At 37.4% G+C, this 25,921-nt stretch overlaps 1 protein-coding gene across 2 annotated transcripts; it reads left to right on the forward strand.

The window, feature by feature from the left end:
• Positions 1 to 236: 236 nt before the first annotated feature.
• On the forward strand, positions 237 to 25,798 carry tyr (tyrosinase). 2 transcript variants are annotated; one of them, XM_048160600.1, is made up of 7 exons: positions 237 to 883; positions 5,839 to 5,987; positions 13,479 to 14,267; positions 20,993 to 21,209; positions 21,302 to 21,449; positions 21,700 to 21,881; positions 25,323 to 25,798. In XM_048160600.1, exons 2-7 carry the CDS (start codon positions 5,922 to 5,924, stop codon positions 25,559 to 25,561), a joined length of 1,641 nt encoding a protein of 546 aa, XP_048016557.1. In that variant the 5' UTR covers positions 237 to 883; positions 5,839 to 5,921; the 3' UTR covers positions 25,562 to 25,798. The 2 variants fall into 2 exon arrangements, with proteins under 2 accessions (XP_048016557.1, XP_048016556.1); XM_048160599.1 differs by having other exon boundaries at positions 238 to 883; positions 13,437 to 14,267.
• Positions 25,799 to 25,921: the final 123 nt, after the last annotated feature.

The raw sequence follows: 25,921 nt of genomic DNA on the forward strand, positions 1-25,921 counted from the left end.
AACTTAGACAGGAAGAGTGACGGGATTCCAATAATGCAGGCTAATATGTGAAATAAAAAATACTGTATCGTGATAACATTCACTATAAATCCATACAGTTTTCAATCATATAACAATAATGATTAAACGTACTTTCCCTGCCAAATTATTAATAAAAAATAAATGTTTCTGTCGATATAACACATTCATTTTAATATTAATTATATATTTGTTATGTTTGAAAGTAAATTCTACTCTATGCATGTGAGAATATATGCAGGAATGAATATATTTATGTAGAAAAAGTTTGAATTAAGTAACTCATCTTACCAGCAAAGTTTATTTTCTGGGGTCTACTTCAAACCAGAATGATGTTGCGAAAGCATCCACTCGATCAGGAAGAGAACGTCACTCCGATTAATACACTTTTTACCATGGCAACCGCAGAATCTCAGCACCGCGCAGAACCGCGGCTCCATTTTCCCGCTCGTTTTCATGTGACCGTTTAAAAGACAAAACGACGCGACTCGTCGATTGATATCTCGTGTGTAACACCTCTTCGTGCATCATCGTGTGTACATGCACGAGTGGATAAAGCGGTGGCTGGTTTACAGGATGGGGCTTTTTAGCTAAAGTGGCTTTCGGCTTCGCGCGGGATTAAATGTGCCCGCCAAATGCGCGCGGGATTAACGGCCATTAAAAAGGCAAAACCACTCCAACGGGTTCCTGTGTGGTTTACCACAAAACCGATAGCCTTTCTCGTAAATCTATCTATATAGGCTGTCTCTCTAAATTTCACATACAGGCTCAAACACGTAATTTACACCCTCTCGTTTTCGCCATACCTTGACCATGATAGTCCCATGCTAGCATCACTTTGACCAACTACAGTTCGACCAACCAGGTAATATTCTTAATCTCACAATTTCGCTTATTATTTGTCTTAAATGTCTAAGGTGATGTTTGAGCCCATGCCTCACCACAAGATGGATTACAGTGGAAAATCTGTTCCCATATTCATATTCATATTCATATGCAAACAGCTAAAAAGAATTAACAATATGCTGAACATTAAGCCCACGCTAAACCCAACCAGCTTTCAAATCTTCCCCAACAAAAGCAAACAGTGAAGCCATATGCTGAGAGGGCTGATATAATGCAGATCTATGCTTTCATATATATTTGATTGTTTTCATATACGTTTTCATATATACCTGTATTTTAACCCATCTCTTGGTTTAAATTTCTTTAATTAAAATTTTAAACTCAACGGTTGGGGCTGTCCATATTTGACTCAAACATGGGTTGAAACAACCCAGCATTTTTAGAGTGTAAAAAACTCTATTATTATTAAGACTACCACTTTTGTTAATTACCCAAGCAGTTATCAATTATTAAAGGGTTAATTCACCCAAAAATGAAAATAATGTCATTTATTACTCACCCTCATGCCGTTACACACCCGTGAGACCTTTGTTAATCTTCGGAACACAAATTAAGATATTTTTGTTGAAATCTGATGGCTCCGTGAGGCCTGCATAGCCAGCAATGACATTTCCTCTCTTTTTTTGCCAAAAAAACAAAATAATGATTTATATAGTGATGGTGATTTCAAAACACTGCTTCAGGAAGCTTCAGAACGTTATGATCAATCAGTGTATCGAATCATGATTCGGATCGCGTGTCAAACCGCCAAACTGCTGAAATCACGTGACTTTGGCGCGAACTGCTGATTCGACACGCTGATTCATTATGCTCCGATGCTTCCTGAAGCAGTGTTTTGAAATCGGCCATCACTATATAAGTCGTTATTTAGATTTTTTTTTGGCACACCAAAAATATTCTTGGTGCTTTATAATATTAATATTGAACCACTGTACTCACATGAACTGATTAAATATGTTTTTAGTACCTTTATGGATCTTGAGAGAGGAAATGTCATTGCTGGCTATGGGGGCCTCACAGAGCCATGGGATTTCAACAAAAACATCTTAATTTGTGTTCCGAAGATTAACGAAGGTCTTACAGGTGTGGAATGACATGACGGTGAGTAATTAATGACAGAACTTTCATTTTTGTGTGAACTAACCCTTTAAACCTGGCCAATATATCAGCCTATCAGTATTATCAATAATAAGACCATGCAAAACGAAACTGTTGTCAAATCTGAAACCATGTGATCCATCTATGAGCCCTGTTCACTTGACCGCTGGTTGCTCATCCAAACGCTCAAAGATGCAGCAACCAGCGCTGGAATGCTGCTAACAGCATTATGCTTGTTAATTATAGAATTAGCATGATTGAGACCGCGGAGTGTAGGCTTGTAATAAATTACGCTCAGATGCTGGAAAGCTTCCTAAATGCTTCTTAGAAAGTACAAGTGTAATTGTTCAATGGCTTCTGGGGTCAGGTTACTATGGCAACCCCTCCCAACCGCTTTTAAAGGCGTAATGACAAGTAATCAGAGGCTCAAGTGTGTAATTGAGTCCTCATGTACATGCAAGAATACACACACACATTAAGTCAAGCAAATTGCAAAACAGTCAAACATTCAGTTCAAACAAGGCCCGAACACACACAAACACATGCAAACACACTTCAAATTTAAACACAGAAGTCATTCATAAGGACATGTCAGCTTCCTGAATTACTCTTTAACTCTTGCACACAAACATACACTCAGAAGCTGGACGCGTGCGTGGGAAGAGCCGCTCAAACTGGTGTGAGAGTGACTCACAGTCTGCTGCGCAGCTTCATGGAGTCACATTAAAGGCTGTTCTCCTCGCTTTCGCACACTGGGTGTGAATTTTAGAAGGTTTTAGGGAGGGACTGAAACCCTAATTAAGGCTTGCGACCGCCTCAAAAAGATGTGTATTATTTAAAAGCAAGCAGTCTTTTTACTTTTCAACAGCAAAGTTTCAGTAATGACAAAACTCAAACTTAGTCAGAGTGCGCGTTTAATTTGGAACTAAATATAGTCGAGTTCTGAAGTAACCATGGCAACAGTCGCTGCTAGAAGAGGATGTAATCATATATTCAACACTAGGAGGGGCCAAAAGTAACAATTTGGGAATCAACCAATGAAAACACACGTCATTTAGCTACTAACTTAAATACTGGCAGGGACATTATGGCTACATCCGAAATCCCTTCTATATAGTAGGCAAGCAAACCTCACTCCCCTGGCCTCAAGAGGCATGCTAGCAACTGACACTAGTGGCTGTGGTTTTTAGCATCCTTGTTAGCGTAACCGCCTTTCACACCGGAGACGCTGGTTCGAATCCCGTTCGGAGCAGGTTGAGTAGGACCGGCTACATTTGGTGCCGTGACCCGGATGGGTGGGTGAGTGTAATGGAAACAAGCTAGTAAGAGTTGTGCAGGTAAACCTCACTCCCCTGGCCTCAAGAGGCGTACTAGCGACTGACGCTAGAGTCTTTAGTGTCCTTGTTAGCGCACCTGCCTCCCATGCCAGAGACGTGGATTCGAATCCTGCTCAGAGTGGGTTGAGTAGGACCGGTTACATTTGGTGCCATGACCCAGATGGGAGTGTAAAGGAAACAAGCTAGTAAGAGCTGTGAATGTAAACCTCACTCCCCTGGCCTCAAGAGGCACACTAGCAACTGATGCTAGGGGCTGCGGTCTTTAGCGTCCTTGTTAGCTTGCCTGCCTCTAATGCCCATACCTCCCATATCGATTACATTCGGAAAGGAAATGGCGCCCCTAAAGGGACTTGGTGATGGAAAACATGGGAGGAAAAAATATATTTCAATGCTTTTGTGTTCTCTTGCAGTTATATAGTTGGGTAATTATATTGTATATTATTTGAGGGCATCAGGGAGCCGCTATCAATATGCATGGTATTGAAATAGCTTTTGAATGCTTGCTCGCGTTTTACTTTCGCTTTCTAATTCGCGATCACGCATACTCTGTGTATAGGGAGTGGTGGTACTGACCACACATTTTACAGGATAAGATCAATGACTCTCAGGATCTGTTGCACACCAAATCCCCCAACAACATCTTGTGAGTCATCTCTCCTTATCTTCACATGATAAGTGAAATGTACTGTATGATAAACATAAATGTACTGTGTGATGTACTGTAATGTAGCTGACTACCGCAGCAAGCCTAACCATGTCCCTTTAGGGGTTCCGTAGAATGCATTATTCATTTTCTGTGCCTTTCCAAATTTGGAATTAGGCTTTGGGCACATCTCTACAAAGAAGTATGTCTAAATTCACAGTACTAATAAAAGAGTAGGCAAAAAGTACCGGGATGACTTACATCCTCCGGCGAGATTCTGTATAAATACATTGTTAGTAGTCACAAAACTCAAAATAAGTACCTACTCAAGAGAGTATGCGATTTCAGATGCAGCCTATCAGATGATACACTGACACGTATTGTTATTACTTATCTCTTCATTATATATTTACATATCACAAATATCATCAGTATTGTTATTACCGAAAACTAACACTATTAAAATAAAGCTGAAGTTAAATATAAATATTAAATGAAAACTTATTTTATTGCAGTTGGTGGTCAAGGCAACATTTCCAATTTTTGTTTAGGCTTAAAAAATTACTGAAATAAAGTGTTTTCAGATGACGTCACAATCCCTCTCCCTCTCCAACTCCATTATGTTATTGAAACGGCAAATTTTCACAATCCAATCAGTTCCTGATGGATAAAATCAATTCCCTACATTCGTTATTGTTGACTATCTGGTTTCACTTGTAAATATGTCAGATTGTAGAAGTGTGAAAGACAGAAGCCTCAGTGTGCTTGTGAAGTGAAGGACAGCGGTGATGTTGTGAGTGGGCGGCGTGTGCCGAGAGGGATTATCTTTCTACAAATATGACAAAACCCATAAAAATGACAGTAAATCAATTATTCGATGGTGTCTCAAAATGACATTGACATAATCTCTGTTGCCATAGAAACACTGATGATATATAAAGATTCCTGTCTGAAATGCTTCTACAAATAAGTGATGGCTGTAGGGACAAGAGAGACATGCTGTTCTGTCTAAACACTCGCTCAGTGGCAGATTATTGTTAGTTTTTTTATATTATTTTCCCCTCATTTTCAGGGCAGTAGCTGTATGGATTTTACTCATTATCCAAATGCATAAATGTATTACATAAATTAATTTAAGGAGCATTAAACCCTGTTTCTGGAGACTGACTAATCAAACATCTTGAACCAGCTAATCAAGGTCTATGCAAAAAATAACTTTCAAAAATAAACCTTTCCTGAGAAAATACATTACTGTTCAAAAGTTTGGGGTTAGTAAGATTTTTTTTAATGCTTCCGAAGGAAGTCTTTTCTGTTTACCAAAGCTGCATTTATTTGATCAAAAATACAGTAAAAACAGTGAAATATTATTACAATTTAAAAGAATTGTTTGAATATATTGTAAAATGATATTCATTCCTGTGATCAAAGCTGAATTTTCAGCATCATTACTCCAGTCTTCAGTGTCACATGATCCTTCAGAAATCATTCTAATATGATGATTTGTTGCCCAAGAAACAGTTGTACTGCTTCAGATTTTTGTGGAAACTGTGATTCTTTGATGGACAGAAAGTTCAAAAGAACAATTATTTGAAATATAAATCTTTTGTAACATTATAAATGTCTTTACTGTAACTTTTGATCAATTTAATGCATCCTTGCTGAATAAAAGTATTAATTTCTTATAAAAAGAGGAAAAAAAGAAAACATACTTTTGAATGGTAGTGTACAGTACAAAGTGTGACAACTAGCCCCGGTCTAGCCCCTTTAGTTAAAGTCTTTCATAACCTGTAGTTTCCACTGTGTTCTATTTAACATGTCTGCTTTGTATTTTGCCAGCCTATCTGGTTTCATCCATAAAAACTGAATCACCCTACAAGCCTCTCACAGACGGCAATGGTAAGCTGTCCGGTCTCGGAGAGATGAGCCTACAGAAGAACAGAGAAGAGGAATTACTGAAGAGAACAGAGCGTCAGCAGCTCCATTCAGTAAGTGCCTTGGCTTTAATCCAGTGGTGACTGGCAAAAGTTCAAACTCACACTGCCCTCTGTAGACCACTTGTGGCATTAAAGTCAAATTCAGTGCTTATGGAGTATTTCCAGTCAGGGCAGTGGGTCAGCACATCTAACTGACATGAATAACGTAATGTTATATTACATTAATCTAGTAGTCAGTCAAATACGTCTGGTTGTATTTGTCATGCTAAAATGCACCAAAAGTTTCCAAAAAAACTACTTTCAATGAATCTGAAATCAGTATGTGTGAATATAGGCTAAATTATGTAAGAGACCAGTGGTTTCGTCCTCTAATAACATCTAAATCTCAATCAATTTAGAACAACATTTTTGTAAATATAATTTACAGAATTAAGGCCTGTTCACAACAAGAACGATCACTATAAAGCAGTGTTACCAAGTCTGCGTTTTTCCCGCGGAATTGGGCTACTTTTACACTGTTGCCACGGGTTGTTTTTAATATCTGCAGGTTGAAGCGACCCCAAATAACATGATATTTAGCCCCTGGGATGCAAATTTTACCAGGGAACCCCACGAATAACACTGTTTTTACCCCCGGGAATGCGATTTTTTACCATGGGACCCCCCGAAATGCGATTAGGCTAGTTTTGGGCTAGTTTTGAGAATCAATTGGGTGGGTTTTGTTGTTAAAACCTGGCAACCCTGCTATAAAGATAACTATATTAGGTTCCACAACCGTGGACGATATTGTTCTGTTTATTATAATATCGCGCTGAAGTATTGTCGTCTGTCGCTTTAAATGCTTGAGTTCTTTAAAGCAGGATGGATTCTGATTGGCTTTCAATGTTTTTTCGTTCATCAGCTGAAAAAAAAAAAATGTGCAAGTAATTCCAATGATATTGTTTCTCTGTGCCTTTCACGTGATTCATTAAAGTGGCCTGAAAAAGTATTTGTACACTTTTGTGACACTTTCAATTTCTGAATATCCTTGTAGGCTCTTCAGGAAAAAAAAATCAAAGCGTCATCAGAACTAACCACTCAATTTCATTTCACAACCACAGTGTTAAAATACAATGCTTTGTTAAAGTCCCCCTGTAGTCAATAATTATTACTTAAAACTCATCTTTGATCACCAAAATGATTATTAATGTTTCTATACGTTTATAATCGTTTAAATTAACAAACGTATATTTAAATGTTTTTTTCTGTGAAAAAAAATTCTTCATGCCTTAAATTAGCTTGAATGTATCTCTACACCTTTGCCTCATTTAATATACGCGGACCAATGAATATGCAAATTAGCCCCGCCTCCACTCACTCACGCCAGCTCAGAAATCCACTCGGTCAACTTACTGAGGTAAACGCTGCACAATTGTATCACTCTTTACAATGTTGGACACATAATGGTAATTAATATGATTAGACTTTTGCTTGACTATGTTATCAAACAGCTAATAATGTGTTGCTAATGTTATGCAAACCATGTTCCCGTTCGCGAGTCAGACAGCTGCCTTCTAACAATCAGTATCCTTACAGTTCATCATAACATTGTAATATACATCATACACCTGCTATATTGCTAAATCTACACGATTTGTCATATAAACAGAAAAATATACCGGGATAACCCGGCTTCTCTCGAGACCCCCGGCTAGTTCGCTGGTAATGAAATGCTAAAGCCCGCTGGCAAACTGCGGGTTTGAGACTGTCTTTGGTTCACTGCAGTTTTAAAGAGAAAATACTCAGCAATGGACATTAATTTGCACATGGTTTGTCTTAAAGCATATTAAAAACACCACACAGACATATAAACAGCATTAAAAAGTTGATATTCACCACAGGGGGAGTTTAAATTTAACAACGCTATTATATTTTGCTTGAAAAGCTTTCTTTAAAACGAATGCCAGTTTTGATATCTTCTCATCAAATTGCATTTGCAATTGCATTCAGACATTTCTAAGTGGCTAAACACTTTTATGGGCCACTCTTTGCATTATGGATGAAATGCAGAAACCATATGATTGTGTGTGATGAAGCCTGACTGTAGAGACAGAGAAAGAGAGCCCAGGGCTGTAGTAATCCTGTGACGTTCATTCCTCTGCTGCGCGCTGGATTATCTGGACCTCGTGCCCACTACGCTAACATGTGACAGGCTTATGATTTGAGAAAGCTAAGAGCACTATACGTGCAGCTTCCCCAAACGGCACATGATAAAACATATGACACACATATATAAGCCTAAAAACATAAGTGAGGGAACATGAAACAAAAAGAGCATCAAAAGTACCATGCTTGTTTGGATAGTAATACAGCATGATGACACATTTTGGACATGTACCATGGTATTCGTATACCTTGAGGTACAATGCAAATAACTGAAAGAGGTTTTTTTTTTTTTTTTTTTTCAGTAAAACTGCTTTGGAATCAAATGTATTTTCAGAAGCGTAATATGAAAATAGATTTAATTCAAATTAGGGATGGGCGATATACCGGTAGACATGATTAACTGGTAGAAATTTGACAAAAAGTAGAGATACTGACTATGTCTTTAACGCGGTTACACTCATGTGATGTTGCTGTGCTGCGTGTGTGTTCACAAAAGCTTACCGTCTGCATGCGTTTTTAAGCATTGTGGTTTAAAATGCAGCAGAACAGAACTCATTCTGCTATATGCCAGCGCTGTCTGAGAGACGCGCACATGTGAAGTTATTTTTGCCACTTTATTGGCCTTGAGCAGTTAAATGCACACACTTGTATGTGTCAAAATGCCTGTCTTTGTAAGTATCCTAGTAAATATGGTAATTTATGCCTTAAGTGAATGTAAACAGTTGAGAAAGGAAATGCATGTGTAACAGTATAATGGATCCTGGCAGCTCTTAAAGTGACAGCAGCCTAATATTTTTAAAGTGACAGCAGCCTAACATTCTTAAAGTGACAGCAGCCTAACATTCTTAAAGTGACAGCAGCCTAATATTTTTAAAGTGGCAGCAGCCTAACATTCTTAAAGTGACAGCAGCCTAATATTTTAAAGTGACAGCAGCCTAACATTCTTAAAGTGACAGCAGCCTAACATTCTTAAAGTGACAGCAGCCTAACATTCTTAATGTGACAGCAGCCTAACATTCTTAAAGTGACAGCAGCCTAACATTCTTAATGTGACAGCAGCCTAATATTTTTAAAGTGACAGCAGCCTAACATTCTTAAAGTGACAGCAGCCTAATATTTTTAAAGTGACAGCAGCCTAACATTCTTAAAGTGACAGCAGCCTAACATTCTTAAAGTGACAGCAGCCTAACATTCTTAAAGTGACAGCAGCCTAATATTTTTAAAGTGACAGCAGCCTAACATTCTTAAAGTGACAGCAGCCTAACATTCTTAATGTGACAGCAGCCTAACATTCTTAAAGTGACAGCAGCCTAACATTCTTAAAGTGACAGCAGCCTAACATTCTTAAAGTGACAGCAGCCTAATATTTTTAAAGTGACAGCAGCCTAACATTCTTAAAGTGACAGCAGCCTAACATTCTTAAAGTGACAGCAGCCTAACATTCTTAATGTGACAGCAGCCTAATATTCTTAAAGTGACAGCAGCCTAACATTCTTAAAGTGACAGCAGCCTAACATTCTTAATGTGACAGCAGCCTAACATTCTTAAAATGACAGCAGCCTAATATTCTTAATGTGACAGCAGCCTAACATTCTTAAAGTGACAGCAGCCTAATATTCTTGTGACAGCAGCCTAATATTCTTAATGTGACAGCAGCCTAACATTCTTAAACTGACAGCAGCCTAATATTCTTAATGTGACAGCAGCCTAACATTCTTAAAGTGACAGCAGCCTAACATTCTTAAAGTGACAGCAGCCTAACATTCTTAAAGTGACAGCAGCCTAACATTCTTAATGTGACAGCAGCCTAATATTTTTAAAGTGACAGCAGCCTAACATTCTTAAAGTGACAGCAGCCTAATATTTTTAAAGTGACAGCAGCCTAACATTCTTAAAGTGACAGCAGCCTAACATTCTTAAAGTGACAGCAGCCTAACATTCTTAAAGTGACAGCAGCCTAATATTTTTAAAGTGACAGCAGCCTAACATTCTTAAAGTGACAGCAGCCTAACATTCTTAAAGTGACAGCAGCCTAACATTCTTAATGTGACAGCAGCCTAATATTCTTAAAGTGACAGCAGCCTAACATTCTTAAAGTGACAGCAGCCTAACATTCTTAATGTGACAGCAGCCTAACATTCTTAAAATGACAGCAGCCTAATATTCTTAATGTGACAGCAGCCTAACATTCTTAAAGTGACAGCAGCCTAATATTCTTGTGACAGCAGCCTAATATTCTTAATGTGACAGCAGCCTAACATTCTTAAACTGACAGCAGCCTAATATTCTTAATGTGACAGCAGCCTAACATTCTTAAAGTGACAGCAGCCTAATATTTTTAAAGTGACAGCAGCCTAACATTCTAAAGTGACAGCAGCCTAACATTCTTAAAGTGACAGCAGCCTAATATTTTTAAAGTGACAACAGCCTAACATTCTTAAAATGACAGCAGCCTAATATTCTTAATGTGACAGCAGCCTAACATTCTTAGTGACAGCAGCCTAATATTTTTAAAGTGACAGCAGCCTAACATTCTTAAAATGACAGCAGCCTAATATTCTTAATGTGACAGCAGCCTAACATTCTTAAAGTGACAGCAGCCTAACATTCTTAATGTGACAGCAGCCTAACATTCTTAAAATGACAGCAGCCTAATATTCTTAATGTGACAGCAGCCTAACATTCTTAAAGTGACAGCAGCCTAATATTCTTGTGACAGCAGCCTAATATTCTTAATGTGACAGCATCCTAACATTCTTAAAGTGACAGCAGCCTAATATTCTTAATGTGACAGCAGCCTAACATTCTTAAAGTGACAGCAGCCTAACATTCTTAAAGTGACAGCAGCCTAATATTCTTAATGTGACAGCAGCCTAACATTCTTAAAGTGACAGCAGCCTAATATTTTTAAAGTGACAGCAGCCTAACATTCTTAAAGTGACAGCAGCCTAACATTCTTAAAGTGACAGCAGCCTAATATTTTTAAAGTGACAGCAGCCTAACATTCTTAAAGTGACAGCAGCCTAATATTCTTAATGTGACAGCAGCCTAACATTCTTAGTGACAGCAGCCTAATATTTTTAAAGTGACAGCAGCCTAACATTCTTAAAATGACAGCAGCCTAATATTCTTAATGTGACAGCAGCCTAACATTCTTAGTGACAGCAGCCTAATATTTTTAAAGTGACAGCAGCCTAACATTCTTAAAATGACAGCAGCCTAATATTCTTAATGTGACAGCAGCCTAACATTCTTAAAATGACAGCAGCCTAATATTCTTAATGTGACAGCAGCCTAACATTCTTAAAGTGACAGCAGCCTAATATTCTTAATGTGACAGCAGCCTAACATTCTTAAAGTGACAGCAGCCTAATATTTTTAAAGTGACAGCAGCCTACCATTCTTAAAATGACAGCAGCCTAATATTCTTAATGTGACAGCAACCTAACATTCTTGAAGTGACAGCAGCCTAATATTTTTAAAGTGACAGCAGCCTAATATTCTTAAAGTGACAGCAGCCTAACATTCTTAATGTGACAACAGCCTAACATTCTTAAAATGACAGCAGCCTAATATTCTTAATGTGACAGCAACCTAACATTCTTAAAGTGACAGCAGCCTAATATTTTTAAAGTGACAGCAGCCTAATATTCTTAAAGTGACAGCAGCCTAACATTCTTAATGTGACAACAGCCTAACATTCTTAAAATGACAGCAGCCTAATATTCTTAATGTGACAGCAGCCTAACATTCTTAAAATGACAGCAGCCTAACATTCTTAATGTGACAGCAGCCTAACATTCTTAAAGTGACAGCAGCCTAATATTTTTAAAGTGACAGCAGCCTAATATTCTTAAAGTGACAGCAGCCTAATATTCCCACTGTTTGTCATAAATGTTAATCAAACAACAAAAGAGAGAAAATCACTTACTGCTCTTGACTAAATCACTTCTTTAATTAGAACAAATGTATATTTAATTTACACAGTGAAGACCACAGGTTTTTTATACATGTAATTATTTTATATTTGTGTAGAACTTCTTATTTAGCGCATGAATTTTTTCAGGTAGGTCTATTTTAGTTGTGTCTGTTCTATTGTATGGTTTTTTTTTGTCCTATTGCTTGTAATTAGTTTATTTTGTCTGATTTTTATTACCGACTGTTCACACGTCTTCAGTATGCTTGAGATTTTGTTTTTTATTTAGTTAGGCTAGTATTACTTTTTTGTGACATTGACATTGGTGTCTATGGAAATTAAAGCAAAAATGACTATATTGTGATATATATTGTTATCGTGAAATAAAATTACTAGTATTGTGATATAAGATTTTGGTCATATCACCCATCCCTAATTCAAATTTGTAAGCTGCTTAAGATAAAAGTGTCTAATGAAACCAATAAACAAAAACCATTGTACATGAATATGGTACTTATTCAATGCCAATGAATTAATTAATTACCATTAAATAAAAATATGCTTTTGCATAAAGGACTAAATATGGATGTGATCATGAGCCTACAGGACTATAGAATAGAACAAAATGAGAAAAAAAAAATCACGGTTTCAACAAAAAATATGAACTGTTTTCAACATTGATAATAATAAGAAATGTTTCTTGAGCATCAAATCATCATATTAGAATGATTTCTGAAGGATCATGTGACACTGAAGACTGGAGTAATGATGCTGAAATTTCAGCTTTGATCACAGAAATAAATTACATTTTAACATATATTCAAATTGAAAGTTGTTATTTTAAAATGTAATAATATTTCATTGTTTCTACTGTATTTTTGATCAAATAAATGCAGCCTTGGTGAGCAGAAGAGACTTCGTTCAAATCATTAAAAAAACCCAAACTTTTGAACAGTAGTTTATATGACAATATATGAGAAGAGAAGTCAAATATGCTTTTAAACTTGCAATAATTTAATGGTTATAATGCGTAAAACAAGCATAAGCAGTGATTTTCGACTCAGCAACAGGTTGTTGGCATAAACACGAATGTAAAACCTTATTAACTGTGTTGACTTTGCTAATTTCCTCTGGTTATTGAGTTAAAATGGATGATCTTTAATGAAAGGAGTTCCTTCCCGAACTGTAAATGAAAGGATCTCACGCTCGACTCGAGCACAAGCATTCCTCAGAGTCCCGAGACTGAACACGAGCGGGGGTCACCGATTTTATCCCTAGCATGTGATACGGGGGTTGTAAGAGTGTGTGTGTGTGTGTGTGTGTGTGTGTGTGTGTGTGTGTGTGTGTGTGTGTAAAGGAGGGACACAAAGCAGTGTGTGCAGAGAAAGAGAGCTGGATGAAGTTTTCCGTGTCTAATGCATCTCTCACTCTTTCAGTAGCTCATCATGTCTTTCGCTCTGCTTGTGTTCGTCTTCATTCAGTTCTTCAGTCAGTCTCTCCAGCAGTTTCCTCGGCCGTGCACCACACCGGACGTCCTGCAGAGCAAGCGTTGCTGTCCAGTATGGCCGGGCGACGGTTCGGTGTGCGGGTCCCTTTCGGGTCGAGGCTTCTGCCAGGACGTCACGGTCTCCGACCTTCCTAACGGGCCGCAGTTCCCTCATTCAGACGTGGACGACCGCGAACGCTGGCCTCTGGTGTTTTACAACCAAACCTGCCAGTGCGCCGGCAACTACATGGGCTTCGACTGCGGCGAGTGCAAGTTCGGTTACTTCGGCGGCAACTGCGGGGAAAGACGGGAGTCTGTTCGCAGAAACATCTTCCAGTTGTCCGTGTCCGAACAGCAGAGGTTCATCTCGTACCTAAATCTCGCGAAGACCACCATCAGCCCTGATTACATGATCGTGACGGGCACGTACGCGCAGATGAACAACGGCTCGACGCCCATGTTCGCAAACATCAGCGTGTACGACCTGTTCGTGTGGATGCACTATTATGTGTCCCGTGACGCGCTGCTCGGGGGTCCCGGGAACGTGTGGGCCGACATTGATTTTGCGCACGAGTCGGCCGCCTTCCTGCCCTGGCACCGAGTTTACCTGCTGTTCTGGGAGCACGAGATCCGGAAGCTGACCGGTGACTTTAACTTCACCATCCCGTACTGGGACTGGCGTGACGCGCAGGACTGTCAAGTGTGCACGGACGAGCTGATGGGGGCCCGCAGTCCTCTCAACCCCAACCTGATCAGCCCGTCCTCGGTGTTCTCCTCCTGGAAGGTAAACATGAAAACAAATTCAAGTATACAGTATTTATCCCTCTAGTCATGTTGGTTCTATTCGTTTGGAATTTATTCCAGTTACAAAAATGCTTGTTTTCTCTTGCAGACACACAAAACTAAACTAACATCACAAAATCATCATATTTTTGCAGCATCTCTTGGGCAGACAAGTGAACACAATGAAACTATTACATTCAGACAAGGAGAAATTGTGTAAATGAGGGTAGATAATAGTCTGTAATATCATTTTAAATTTATTTAAGTCATTTTTCAGGACTGTGAAAAGTGAATGGAACAGCAAAAAAAAAAAAAAATGTAAATAAATAAATACAATATTTAAAAAAAAATCATAACAAAAAAGATGAATTAATTAAAAAAACATTGAAAAACAATTAAAATTAAATAATCTGTAATATAATAGTATTTAAATTTATTTAAGATCACTAAATGTAAATAAACAAATACAATATTTAAAAAATTACTACATAAATAAATCATAATAAAAAATAAATGATGAATTAAAAGAAATGCAATAAATCTGAAAGAAATATTTAGGTTTCAAGACATTTTTACATAAAAAGTCCATAATTACCCAAATACAGTTTAGTAATGCATTCAGGTTAATATTTTTATTTAACATGCTTCATTTAGAATGAATTAATATAAAAAAAAAAAGAATTCAACTTATCCCTCCAGTTCTTTTCAGTTAGAACTGTATTATAGGAAATACGATGGATTATGTTGGGAAAAAAGCCACAGAATTTATGATTCCATTCAAATTGTGGCATGCTGATTAATTCAAATTAAAAAAAATAATAATTCAAATAAAAACATTTATTAAAATAAAACTAGTGTTTTCAAACGACTGATCATGATTAATCGCATCCAAAATAAAAGTTTGTGTTTACATAATATATATGTGTGTACTGTGTATAATTTTTTATATTTAAATACACACACTCATGTATATATTTAAGAAATATTTGCATGTATATACTGTATATATATTATATATAATTATATAAATATTTTTCTTAAATATACATGAGTGTGTGTGTATTTATACATGTACACAATAATTATACACAGTTCACACATATATTATTTAAACATAAACTTTTATTTTGGATGCGATTAATCATGATCAATCGTTTGACAGCACTAAATAAAACGTTAAAAAAATTATAAATAGATAAATCTCAAATGAAAATCTTTTTTCCATTAAAACATATTGGAATGATTATTGGGGTACATTTGCAATATGTGATTTTCTCAATTTATAAAGAATAACAGCATAAATAAAAGAAATAAAATGTATTTATTTAATCTACATTCTATTTAAACATTCTATAATAATTCTACATTCTATTTTTTTTTCTTTTAATAATCTCCACATTTTTCAGTGTAGGTCTATAAGCACTAAACACATGGAGAGTGTGTCGCTGTGATTCAATGAAAAGTGTTTATTTTAGCCATGTGACTGGGATTTGGTCACATAACTTGTCAAATGTCAGTGTAGTTAACCCACCTAGAGGGGTTATGACGTCACACATTCCTTTGAGAGCGCAGCGTCTGAGGAAGCCGCCCCGTGTGACGACGCGTTTATAAAGGCGTGATTGTGTGACGCCGCCTCGAGCGCGGCGCGGGTCGATGAGCGCGCTAACACCTGACTTGCAGTGAAGTTTTGGTGCAGCGGGGTCACGAGTGTGTCTGGCCCCTAAAACCGCCATTAACTTCAGCACTGACCCGCTCACAAGAGCCTCCTCGGGGACTGAGCCAAAACAGCTTCACTCAGATACATTACACTGTTAGAAGAAACGCTTCTATACAGTCTGTCAGGCATCATGAGATCATTTTATGTATTTAGTTTTAATTCATTTATCATTTTAATTACATTAAAAAGCTCATAAAACATACTACATTTGTAGACAAATTGAAATAACCTGTTAAACATGAAAGTATTATGCAATCAATGAGACAACATTTCTCTTTATATAGAACCTTTTTGGCATTCTTTAAAACTGAGTCAAGAACCCTAGAGTTCTAATAGAACCCCACTGAACTTTTTTTTCCCTAAGAGTGTACAGGCATACTTTGGGTCAGTGTTATTTTAGTATCAATGAGATACTAGTATAGTTTTTATTAATATAGTGTGAATTTGTTTTTATTTTTATATTTTTCATTTTCATTTGTGTTAAAGTTTTAATAATTATGTTGTGTTTTTGTCATTTTTATTAGATTTTTTTTTTTTTTTTGTGGTTGTTTTAGTTAAGTTAAAGGTGCAATATGTAATATTTTTGCGGTAAAATATCCAAAAACCACTAGGCCAGTGTTATATATTTTGTTCATTTGAGTACTTACAATATCCCAAATGTTTCCAACTATTTGTAAGTCGTGAGAAAATTGCAATTTTAACCAAGGCTGCGGGACGTGTGAGGAGTCGCCTGTCAATCGCGTCATACCCGCGTTACCCTCGGTTTCTGCTTTTATTTTGTAGAAACCATGGAAACACCAAAGACGGTTTAATATTTACATGTTTTAATAGACAAGGGAACAAATGTTTAGTTACGTTTACAGGCAGAAAACTAATTATTGTTATAGCTCAACACGTTTAGTCTTATTGCTTAAATCTAATTTTCTTGATGTTTTGCGAGTACCATGCTTTACCATGCCTCAGAGCAAAACACTGTTTTGTGAAGTAGCTAACATAGCATAATCAGATGCAGCTTTATTTTTAGTAACAGTAATACAGCATTTTCTCCATCATACAATACGTTTTAAAATGAATTGCATGCCATTTATCAACACAAGCCATCCAATATTTAATATGATATTCTAAAATCGATCTATCTTACTGCAGTGTGTCTCAAACAAGTGTCTCACAGCAGCCGCCCAGCGAACGTTATAACATTATTTTCAACACTCTCAATTGTATCTAATACAGTGGTCTCAAACTGCCGGCCCGCGGGCCATTTACGGCCCGCCCACCCCCTCTACCCGGCCCGCAACTGATCTCAAAAATAAAACATAATCCGGCCCGCTAAATTATTATTATTATTATTCTCTAGTTGCTACCTGTCTGATATGCAAAGAAAAAGTGGCCGTTCTAAGGGGCATTCACATATCGCGTCACATAAGCGGCCGCGCCGCATTCTTCTTTCGCTCCAGTGGCGTCTGTCGTTGCTATGCAACCATAAGCCGCGCTCTCAATCGCTTCTATTATGAGCGCGCTTGCCTAAATTACAGTAAAAGCACTCGACTTTAAGTCACAAGCGCCGATTTAAACCACCGAAACGCATCCAATGCAGCCATTAAACATTACCAATGCTCAAACGGCATCTTGGACAAATGTGGCTCAGCTTTGTGAGCACAAGCGCTGCAGGTGTCTGTCAAGAAACAGAAGAGTGTACAAATGCATTCAAGGATTGTATTTGTTCAGTACAGTGTTGTTCAGTGCAAGATTTTTATGTTATTTAAACTAACATAAAGTAAGGGAAAATACTTCCACTAGATGTTAAAAGCTAATAATGTATGCAACAATGAAAGATTTTTATTTTTTGGAAAATAAAGTTGATATATAGCTCCAGTTTTTTTGTTTAGGCTATTTCTGACCCCTCCACGCCACAAGTGTTGCTGGTTTTGTTTCTAAATTACTGATGTTTTATTCCATGCATCTTGTTGGATGTGAGAAGTTACACCAGACTATTTCAATTAATAGTATTATATTAGTAATATTATATTAGTTTATTAGTAGTATTATATTAGTAATAGTATTATATAATTATATTACACTCTGTAACAATGAGAGAGACACTGCTGTTTACGTTTAGTATGGTAAATAAGATATTTATAGTATAGCCTAGGTATAAAAATATTTTAGTAGGCCTAATGAAATTTGAAGTAAATGAGAAATAATGCAAAGGAAAGTAAATTTTCTGAAATGTTGCGCTTTCTTGCGCTTGAATGTTTATATGGCCCTCCTATGAGGTGTCAATCACAGAAACGGCCCCCTGCCAATTTGATTTTGAGACCCCTGATCTAATATGATAAACAGAGCTGCGTTCCCTCATACTCATGACCGGAAAAGCGGAAGCAGCGCCGGCGACTGTGTCATAATAAAAGTCCCGCTGCTCGTGAGGCGTCTGTTGCTCAATCGCTCCAGCTCCTCGTTCAGCTCCCACAACACTCGCTCCTGCTCTGCTTCATACTACAGTAATGTTAATAATCACATCCATGAACATGATTTCTGCCCGACTCCAATCCCTATTATTTTGCACCATCCGTTGAGATGGAGACCACATGTCCCAAGATTACGCTCTCAAACTTGGCATCATCAAGCTACACCTTTGTTTTGAATAGGCTTCTAGTGACCACTAGTGGACAAAATTATTACATATTGTACCTTTAAACTCTGTGAAAATGAGAAATGTTTCCATGGAATCTAATTGAAATAAAATAACTAAGTTTTAAAAAATATTTTAATTATTTCAGTAAAAGTTCATTTTATTTCAAGTAACAAAAAATGTTTTTTATGGTTTTAGTTCATTATAATAACATTGCTTTTGGTTCCATAACCCCATGGTACTGTATATATATTGTTACGATATATATCACAAAAAGACGTAAAACTCTTAACCTTGAAAATACACCACTGCTGTTTTCTTCAGAAAGAGTAAAAATTGAGTTCTCAGTTATCATTTTCTTTTCCTCCATCTTTCTCTCTCCCTCCCTCCCTCATCTTCAGCTGTGAGCGTAGGCGTTCTTACATCTCTTAAGACCAGCAGGGAGGTGAAATGGCATCCAATTAACATACGAGTAACGAGCAGTATTAGTCATCGAGATGGATGAGGTTTCCCTCATGTGCTTTAGAAAAACGTACAGGCTTTCAACACATTCACAACTCCATGTTTTTAGAGTAAACTCATTGCATTATTGTAATGACAAAAGTGTGTGGTATGATTTTAATTATCATGAAAATGATATCATAATGAAACAAAGCTTAATAGTCCTAAAATAGCTTTTTTAACAGTTTTATTTATATTATTTATTTATTTTATTTATTTATTTATTATTATTTTTAAAATTAAATAAATCAATAAAGTCTCATCTGCTCATCAAGGCTGCATTTATTTGATCAAAACTACAGTAAAAACAGTAAAATTGTGAACTATTATTACAAATTAAATGAACTGTTTTCTATTTGAATATATGTTAAAATGTAATTTATTTCTGTGATCAAAACTGAATTTTCAGCATCATTACTTCAGTCTTCAGGGTCACATGATCCTTCAGAAATCATTCTGATATGATGATTTGATGCTCAAGAAACATTTTTTGTTATAATCAATGTTGAAAACAGTTGTGCTGCTTCATATTTTTGTGGAAACTAGGATTCTTTGATGAACATAAAGTTAAAAAGAACAGCATTCATTTAAAATAGAAATATTTTGTAACATTATAAATGTCTTTACTGATACTTTTGATCAATTTAATGCATCCTTGCTTAAGTATTTTAATATGACTGGGCCATATTTTATCGTAAAAACAAGAGAAAAGAAAGAAATAATACATATACATATACATTATATACAGGGCTTGACATTAACTTTTTTGCTTCACCAGCCACTGTGGCTAGTGGTTTTCCAAAGTTACTAGCCACTCAGCATTTTCACTGGCCACAATTTTGATGTTGGTAAATTACATTTTATATGATTAAAGTTGACTTTGTTATGCTTAAATTACTTTATTTCGAGTCATTTTACTTGATTTAGAAGATTTAAAACCCTTTAAAAGTTTTTAAATGCAGATTGACCACCCAAATCAAGACTACATTGTTTTTAAATGCAGATTGACCACCCAAATCAAGACTACATTGTATATCAGCTGATATGTACAGGTGGGCAAGAGGTGGACAATATGAGCATGGGCTAATATGAGAAATTTTATAAGTTATTTGTGTTAGGCTATATAAAAGAACAAAGAAGCTAATTACAAAAACAATAGTAAATTAAAAATAATCTTTTTTCAGATACACTATAGCCTACATATATTTAACATATATCCTACATTTATTTAACATCTTTTGTTGTTTGATTAACATTAATGACAGACAGGTAGGCCTATTTAATTGGGCTGCTGAATGCATGGACGTAACTGACGCATATTCAGTTATTACCCACCTGTTTACGTCCACTTAAGCCATAACCGACTGTATTCACGTGAGATACTCCATACGATAGACATTTAGACATCTGTGTGCACGTGTATTTGACTATTCAGGCGCGAGGAGAACTGATCGCGCATGCGAGAGAGCGCTTCTGTTGTGTGTCATTCAGCGCAATTCCGCCTATCCCTCCTTCACTAACTGCACATAAATAACGAATTGTGTGATTGGATTGTAATTTTGTGCTACGACGATCTTCGACGATCATTTGGCTGTAAACTGAAATTATATTCAACCCGCCAAAGTGGCTAGTGGGAGTGGCTGTCTTGACCCGCCACAGCTGAAATCTACCAGCATTTGGCGGGTTGGCGGGTGTTAATGTCAAGACCTGATTATATATATATATATAATATATATATATAATGTATTTTCTTTTCTCTCGATTTTACTGTAAAATACGGCCCAATCATGTTCTTGACAGGTTTCATGAGATTCACATATTGAACCCGTATTGTTTAGGTCTGCTGGTGTGTTTAATAAGTGTCCACATACCTGTACAGGTGATCTGTTCTCAACCCGAAGACTACAACCTCCGCGAGGTTTTGTGTGACGGGTCACCAGAGGGACCGTTACTGCGCAACCCAGGTAACCATGACCGAAACCGTGTCCCGCGGCTGCCCACCTCCGCAGACGTGGAGTCGGTACTGAGCCTGACGGAGTACGAGACGGGGCCGATGGACAGACGGGCCAACATGAGCTTCAGGAACGCTCTGGAAGGTAAAGCAACAGCAGTGTGTGAGGTGTGAAAAAAACGTCACACTTCCTCAACACATCGGGCTCTAAACACTGAACACTGAACACCTGTGCAGGTTTTGCGAGTCCCGAGACGGGGTTGGCAGTAACAGGTCAGAGCTTGATGCACAACTCTTTACACGTCTTCATGAACGGATCCATGTCTTCAGTGCAGGGGTCCGCCAACGACCCCATTTTTCTTTTACATCACGCCTTTATTGACAGGTAAAATGCACGCACACACACATTGTGTTTCCGTTTTATGGGGACATTCTATAGACATAATGATTTTTATAATGTACAAACTGTATATTGTCTCCTCTAACCCTAAACCTACAAGAAAACTTTGCATTTTTACATTTTCAAAAAACATCACTTATTATGATTTATAAGCTGTTTTCCTCATGGGGACCAAAAATGTCAGAGATGTTTCGCACTGATGTTCTCATTTCAGCTGTGTGTTTCTGTGTTTCAGCATCTTTGAGCAATGGCTGAGGAGACACCAGCCTCCCCGCACACACTACCCGACCGCCAACGCCCCGATCGGGCACAATGACGGCCATTACATGGTCCCCTTCATCCCTCTGTACAGAAACGGAGATTATTTCCTGTCGACTAAAGCTCTGGGATATGAATATTCATATTTACTGGACCCAAGTGAGTTATTAGTATTAGGGCTGGGAACTGACACACATTTTACAATTCGATTTTGATTCACAAGTTTGCAATTTGATTCAATTCCGATTCAGTTTGAATTGATATCGATTCATTTGGGTATATATTATGTGCATGTCAAAACTATGTAGTATACATGCCAGAGCAGTATGCGCAAAAAAAATGCGATTTCAGGCTACCAAAATGCCTGATTCGTCTGGACAAAATGCCGATATGATAACAATTTTTTTACGTATACAGCTAATTGCGTCCGTGTGTAAATCAGCCTTTACAAAGAAAGGTAGATTGGTCTAATTTAAAGGTGCCCTAGAATCAAAAATTGAATTTACCTTGGCATAGTTGGGGGGGGGAAGCAGGGAGCATGCGATTTAAAGGGGTCGCAGCCTGAATCAGTGCATAGTTAATGATGCCCCAAAATAGGCAGTTAAAAAAATTAATTTAAAAAAATCTATGGGGTATTTTGAGCTGAAACTTCACAGACACATTCAGGGGACACCTTAGACTTATATTACATCTTGTAAAAAACGGTTCTAGGGCACCTTTAAATCCGAAAAGTTAGACCCTAACTAATTGCTAGTTGGTCGGAATCTTAGTATCTATTTTATGAAACTGATTTGTATACAAACATATAAATTGTACACAAGACAGTTCTTATAATTAGAAAATTATCACAGTTTCTCATGATAATCTCATGTTAATCTTGAGTGCATAATTATAGAGTAAAATGCATCCTTCATATCGCCGAAAAGTCTTTAGTTTTATCATATTTATAAAAGATTGATACGCTAAACCGAGTCTTTCCGAAAAAAGCCGAGATCCTGGAGGCGTGCCTGCCGTCAGTGCCGTGGGCGAAGCTAAAGAGTCACAAGTGCGCGCAGCTTCTCCATAGAGATTGCATGCTAGCTGCGACATCATTATGAATAAAAAGGGAACAAAAAAGTTTGTATTGTTTACATATGCACTTGTGCGCCGATTGCCAACAAAACACATTCATCTGATGCAGCTTTACTCACCGCCCGCGATCTGCAAATCCATCGCCGAACTGAGACTTGTTTACAAAGTATTCATCAACGAAATCCCGGGAACAAACAAACATACAAGCACAACTCCGTTGCTGCCCCTGAAAAACAAACTTCATCCTCTGTTCCCTTAACACTAGTTTCTTTGGGAAGCTGAAAAAGTAATCTTTCCCTCACAACAAAAACACACTCCTTCGGTGACAGGAGCTGCGTCTCATTTCGGAGGCTGCATCCTTCAGAGGTCACGTTTGAAGGCTGTATACTTCATCAAGGATGTCATATTTAAGAAAAGTAACCATAATAAAATGGACTGATATTCATTGTGAGGTGTAAAATACTGTATTTTCTTTCTTACTTACGTTGCAAATGGTTATTTTTCTTAAATGAGACTGCCTCGATGATGTATGCAGCCTTCAAAGGGTGCAGCCCCTGAATTGGGACACAGCCGTTGTTGAAAAATCTCTCGCCGTTGACGGGCGTGCTCTTAGTGATGTGTGTGTGCACGCTTATAAAAGGAATTCCACTCTCTTTTGACGTCATACAGGACACACTCAAAAAAAATTCTCTGAATTCTGTACAGAAATGGGAAGTAGTGGATTTGGCACAGAAATACTCCGTCATACGTCCAACTCGTGTTTTGAAACTTTGGACTCATGTTTAACATGAGAATGCAACTCCTTAACAGTGTAAATAAGTCAGAATGCATGAAATAGCATTATACCCATCATTATGTTTTTAATGACATAATTATGTCCACTCCAATTCATTTTTTAAAATACAAACAAACTGTGACTGTCATAAAACTTTTTTTCATGGCGGATTTATTCACATATTTTATTGAAGAACAGGTTCAGTAAAAATATGAATAGGCTATGTAATATAGAGCATATAGCAAAATGTTCCTCTCGAGTGTTTATTTTTGTAGCTGACTATCGGGTTTATGCTCATTGAATGGCTTTCCTGAGGTAAATCTGTGAAAAGTTGTTTTACTGATGTCTTTCTGCGGTTGAAACACTGATTGAGCGATTACATGAGACATTAAAGGTGCCGTAGAACGTCTTTTTAAAAGATGTAATATAAGTCTAAGGTGTCCCCTGAATGTGTCTGTGAAGTTTCAGCTCAAAATACCCCATAGATTTTTTTTAATTAATTTTTTTAACCGCCTATTTTGGGGCATCATTAAATATGCGCCGATTCAGGCTGCGGCCCCTTTCAATCTCGTGCTCCCCGCCCCCGAGCTTGCGCTTGCCTTAAACAGCATAAACAAAGTTCACACAGCTAATATAACCCTCAAAATGGATCTTTACAAAGTGTTCGTCATGCAGCATGTCTAATCGCGTAAGTATGGTATTTATTTGGATGTTTACATTTGATTCTGAATGATTTTGATAGTGCTCCGTGGCTAAAGCTAACATTACACACTGTTAGAGAGATTTATAAAGAATGAAGTTGTGTTTATGCATTATACAGACTGCAAGTGTTTAAAAATGAAAATAGCGACGCTCTCTTGTCTCCGTGAATACAGCAAGAAACGATGGTAACTTTAACCACATTTAACAGTACATTAGCAACATGCTAACGAAACATTTAGAAAGACAATTTACAAATATCACTAAAAATATCATGGATCATGTCAGTTATTATTGCTCCATCTGCCATTTTTCGCTATTGTTCTTGCTTGCTTACCTGCATAAAGTCTGTTGATTCAGCTGTGCAGCTCCAGATGTTAATACTGGCTGCCCTTGTCTAATGCCTTGAACATGGGCTGGCATATGCAAATATTGGGGGTCCCGACTGTTACGTAACAGTCGGTGTTATGTTGAGATTCGCCTGTTCTTCGGAGGTCTTTTAAACAAATGAGATTTATATAAGAAGGTGGAAACAATGGAGTTTGAGACTCACTTTATGTCATTTCCATGTACTAAACTCTTGTTATTCAACTATGCCAAGGTAAATTCAATTTTTAATTCTAGGGCACCTTTAATACTTTTTAGTAAGTTGTACTTTATCTTTAAACATACCTTCTGATGTTCATTCATGTTTATTTCATGCTATAACTAGTAGTAAAGAGGAAAAGATGATCAGTCACGTGCCGCTGTAACTGATGCCGCTACAGCGATCTGTGACGCCATATTAAAGAGCGCCAAAGCGATGTTTATTGTTTTAATTTCGTTATAAAATTGACATATTTGAAAGCTGACTATTTCGCTTATCGCGGTGATTGGATGGCAGGCGCGCATCAAATAATGTTTTTTTTTTTTTTTTTCACACATAAATTAAAAACAGCAGAAACGGCTTTATATTGTTTGAGAAACGGAGAAATCATTATTTTATCCCAGCTCTAATTAGCATACATTCGGGTACTTCCTTTAGCCTTGTTTTCATTCGCTTCATTCTCTCGCAGGTCAGCGGTTTGTGCAGGAGTTTTTGACGCCTTATCTTCAGCAAGCTCAGCAGATCTGGGGCTGGCTGCTGGCAGCAGGGATCCTGGGCGCGGTTGTGGCGGGAATAAGCGCTACTATTATCGCCGTGGCGTGTCGAAGAGGGACAAAGAGGCGAAAGGCGTCGGGATACGGGGAGAGACAGCCGCTCCTGAACAGCAGTGAGGAGGAGGGTTCAGCTTCATACCAGACTACACTGTGAACCAAAGTGTGTCAGCGACGACAGACACTCTGTACCGACGGGAAAAAGACACAACTGCCAGTTAACCAGGTCATGTGACACACGAGACCAGATCTCGCCTCTCAACCTCACGTTTACTCATGTTAAAATTAATATTTTTATTCAGCAAGGATGCTTTAAATTGATCAAAAGTGACAGTAGATACATTTATAATGTTACAAAAATTCTAATAAACACTGTTCTTTTGAACTTTTTCCTCAGCAAAGAATCCTGAATAATAAAATGTATAATGGTTTCCACAAAAAATATGAAGCAGCTCAACTGTTTTCAACACTGATAATAATCAGAAATGTTTCTTGAGCAGCAAATCAGCATATCAGA

Source organism: Megalobrama amblycephala, linkage group LG16 (genome assembly GCF_018812025.1).
Source record: "Megalobrama amblycephala isolate DHTTF-2021 linkage group LG16, ASM1881202v1, whole genome shotgun sequence".
In the NCBI taxonomy this organism is placed as follows: Eukaryota; Metazoa; Chordata; class Actinopteri; order Cypriniformes; family Xenocyprididae; genus Megalobrama; species Megalobrama amblycephala.

Coding starts and splice junctions, on each gene's coding strand:
- tyr (XM_048160599.1), top strand. CDS start 5,922: ATGAGCCTACAGAAGAACAGAGAAGAGGAATTACTGAAGAGAACAGAG. Junction 5,988..13,436: donor AGCGTCAGCAGCTCCATTCA/GTAAGTGCCTTG, acceptor CTCTTTCAGTAG/CTCATCATGTCTTTCGCTCT. Junction 21,882..25,322: donor TTCATATTTACTGGACCCAA/GTGAGTTATTAG, acceptor ATTCTCTCGCAG/GTCAGCGGTTTGTGCAGGAG.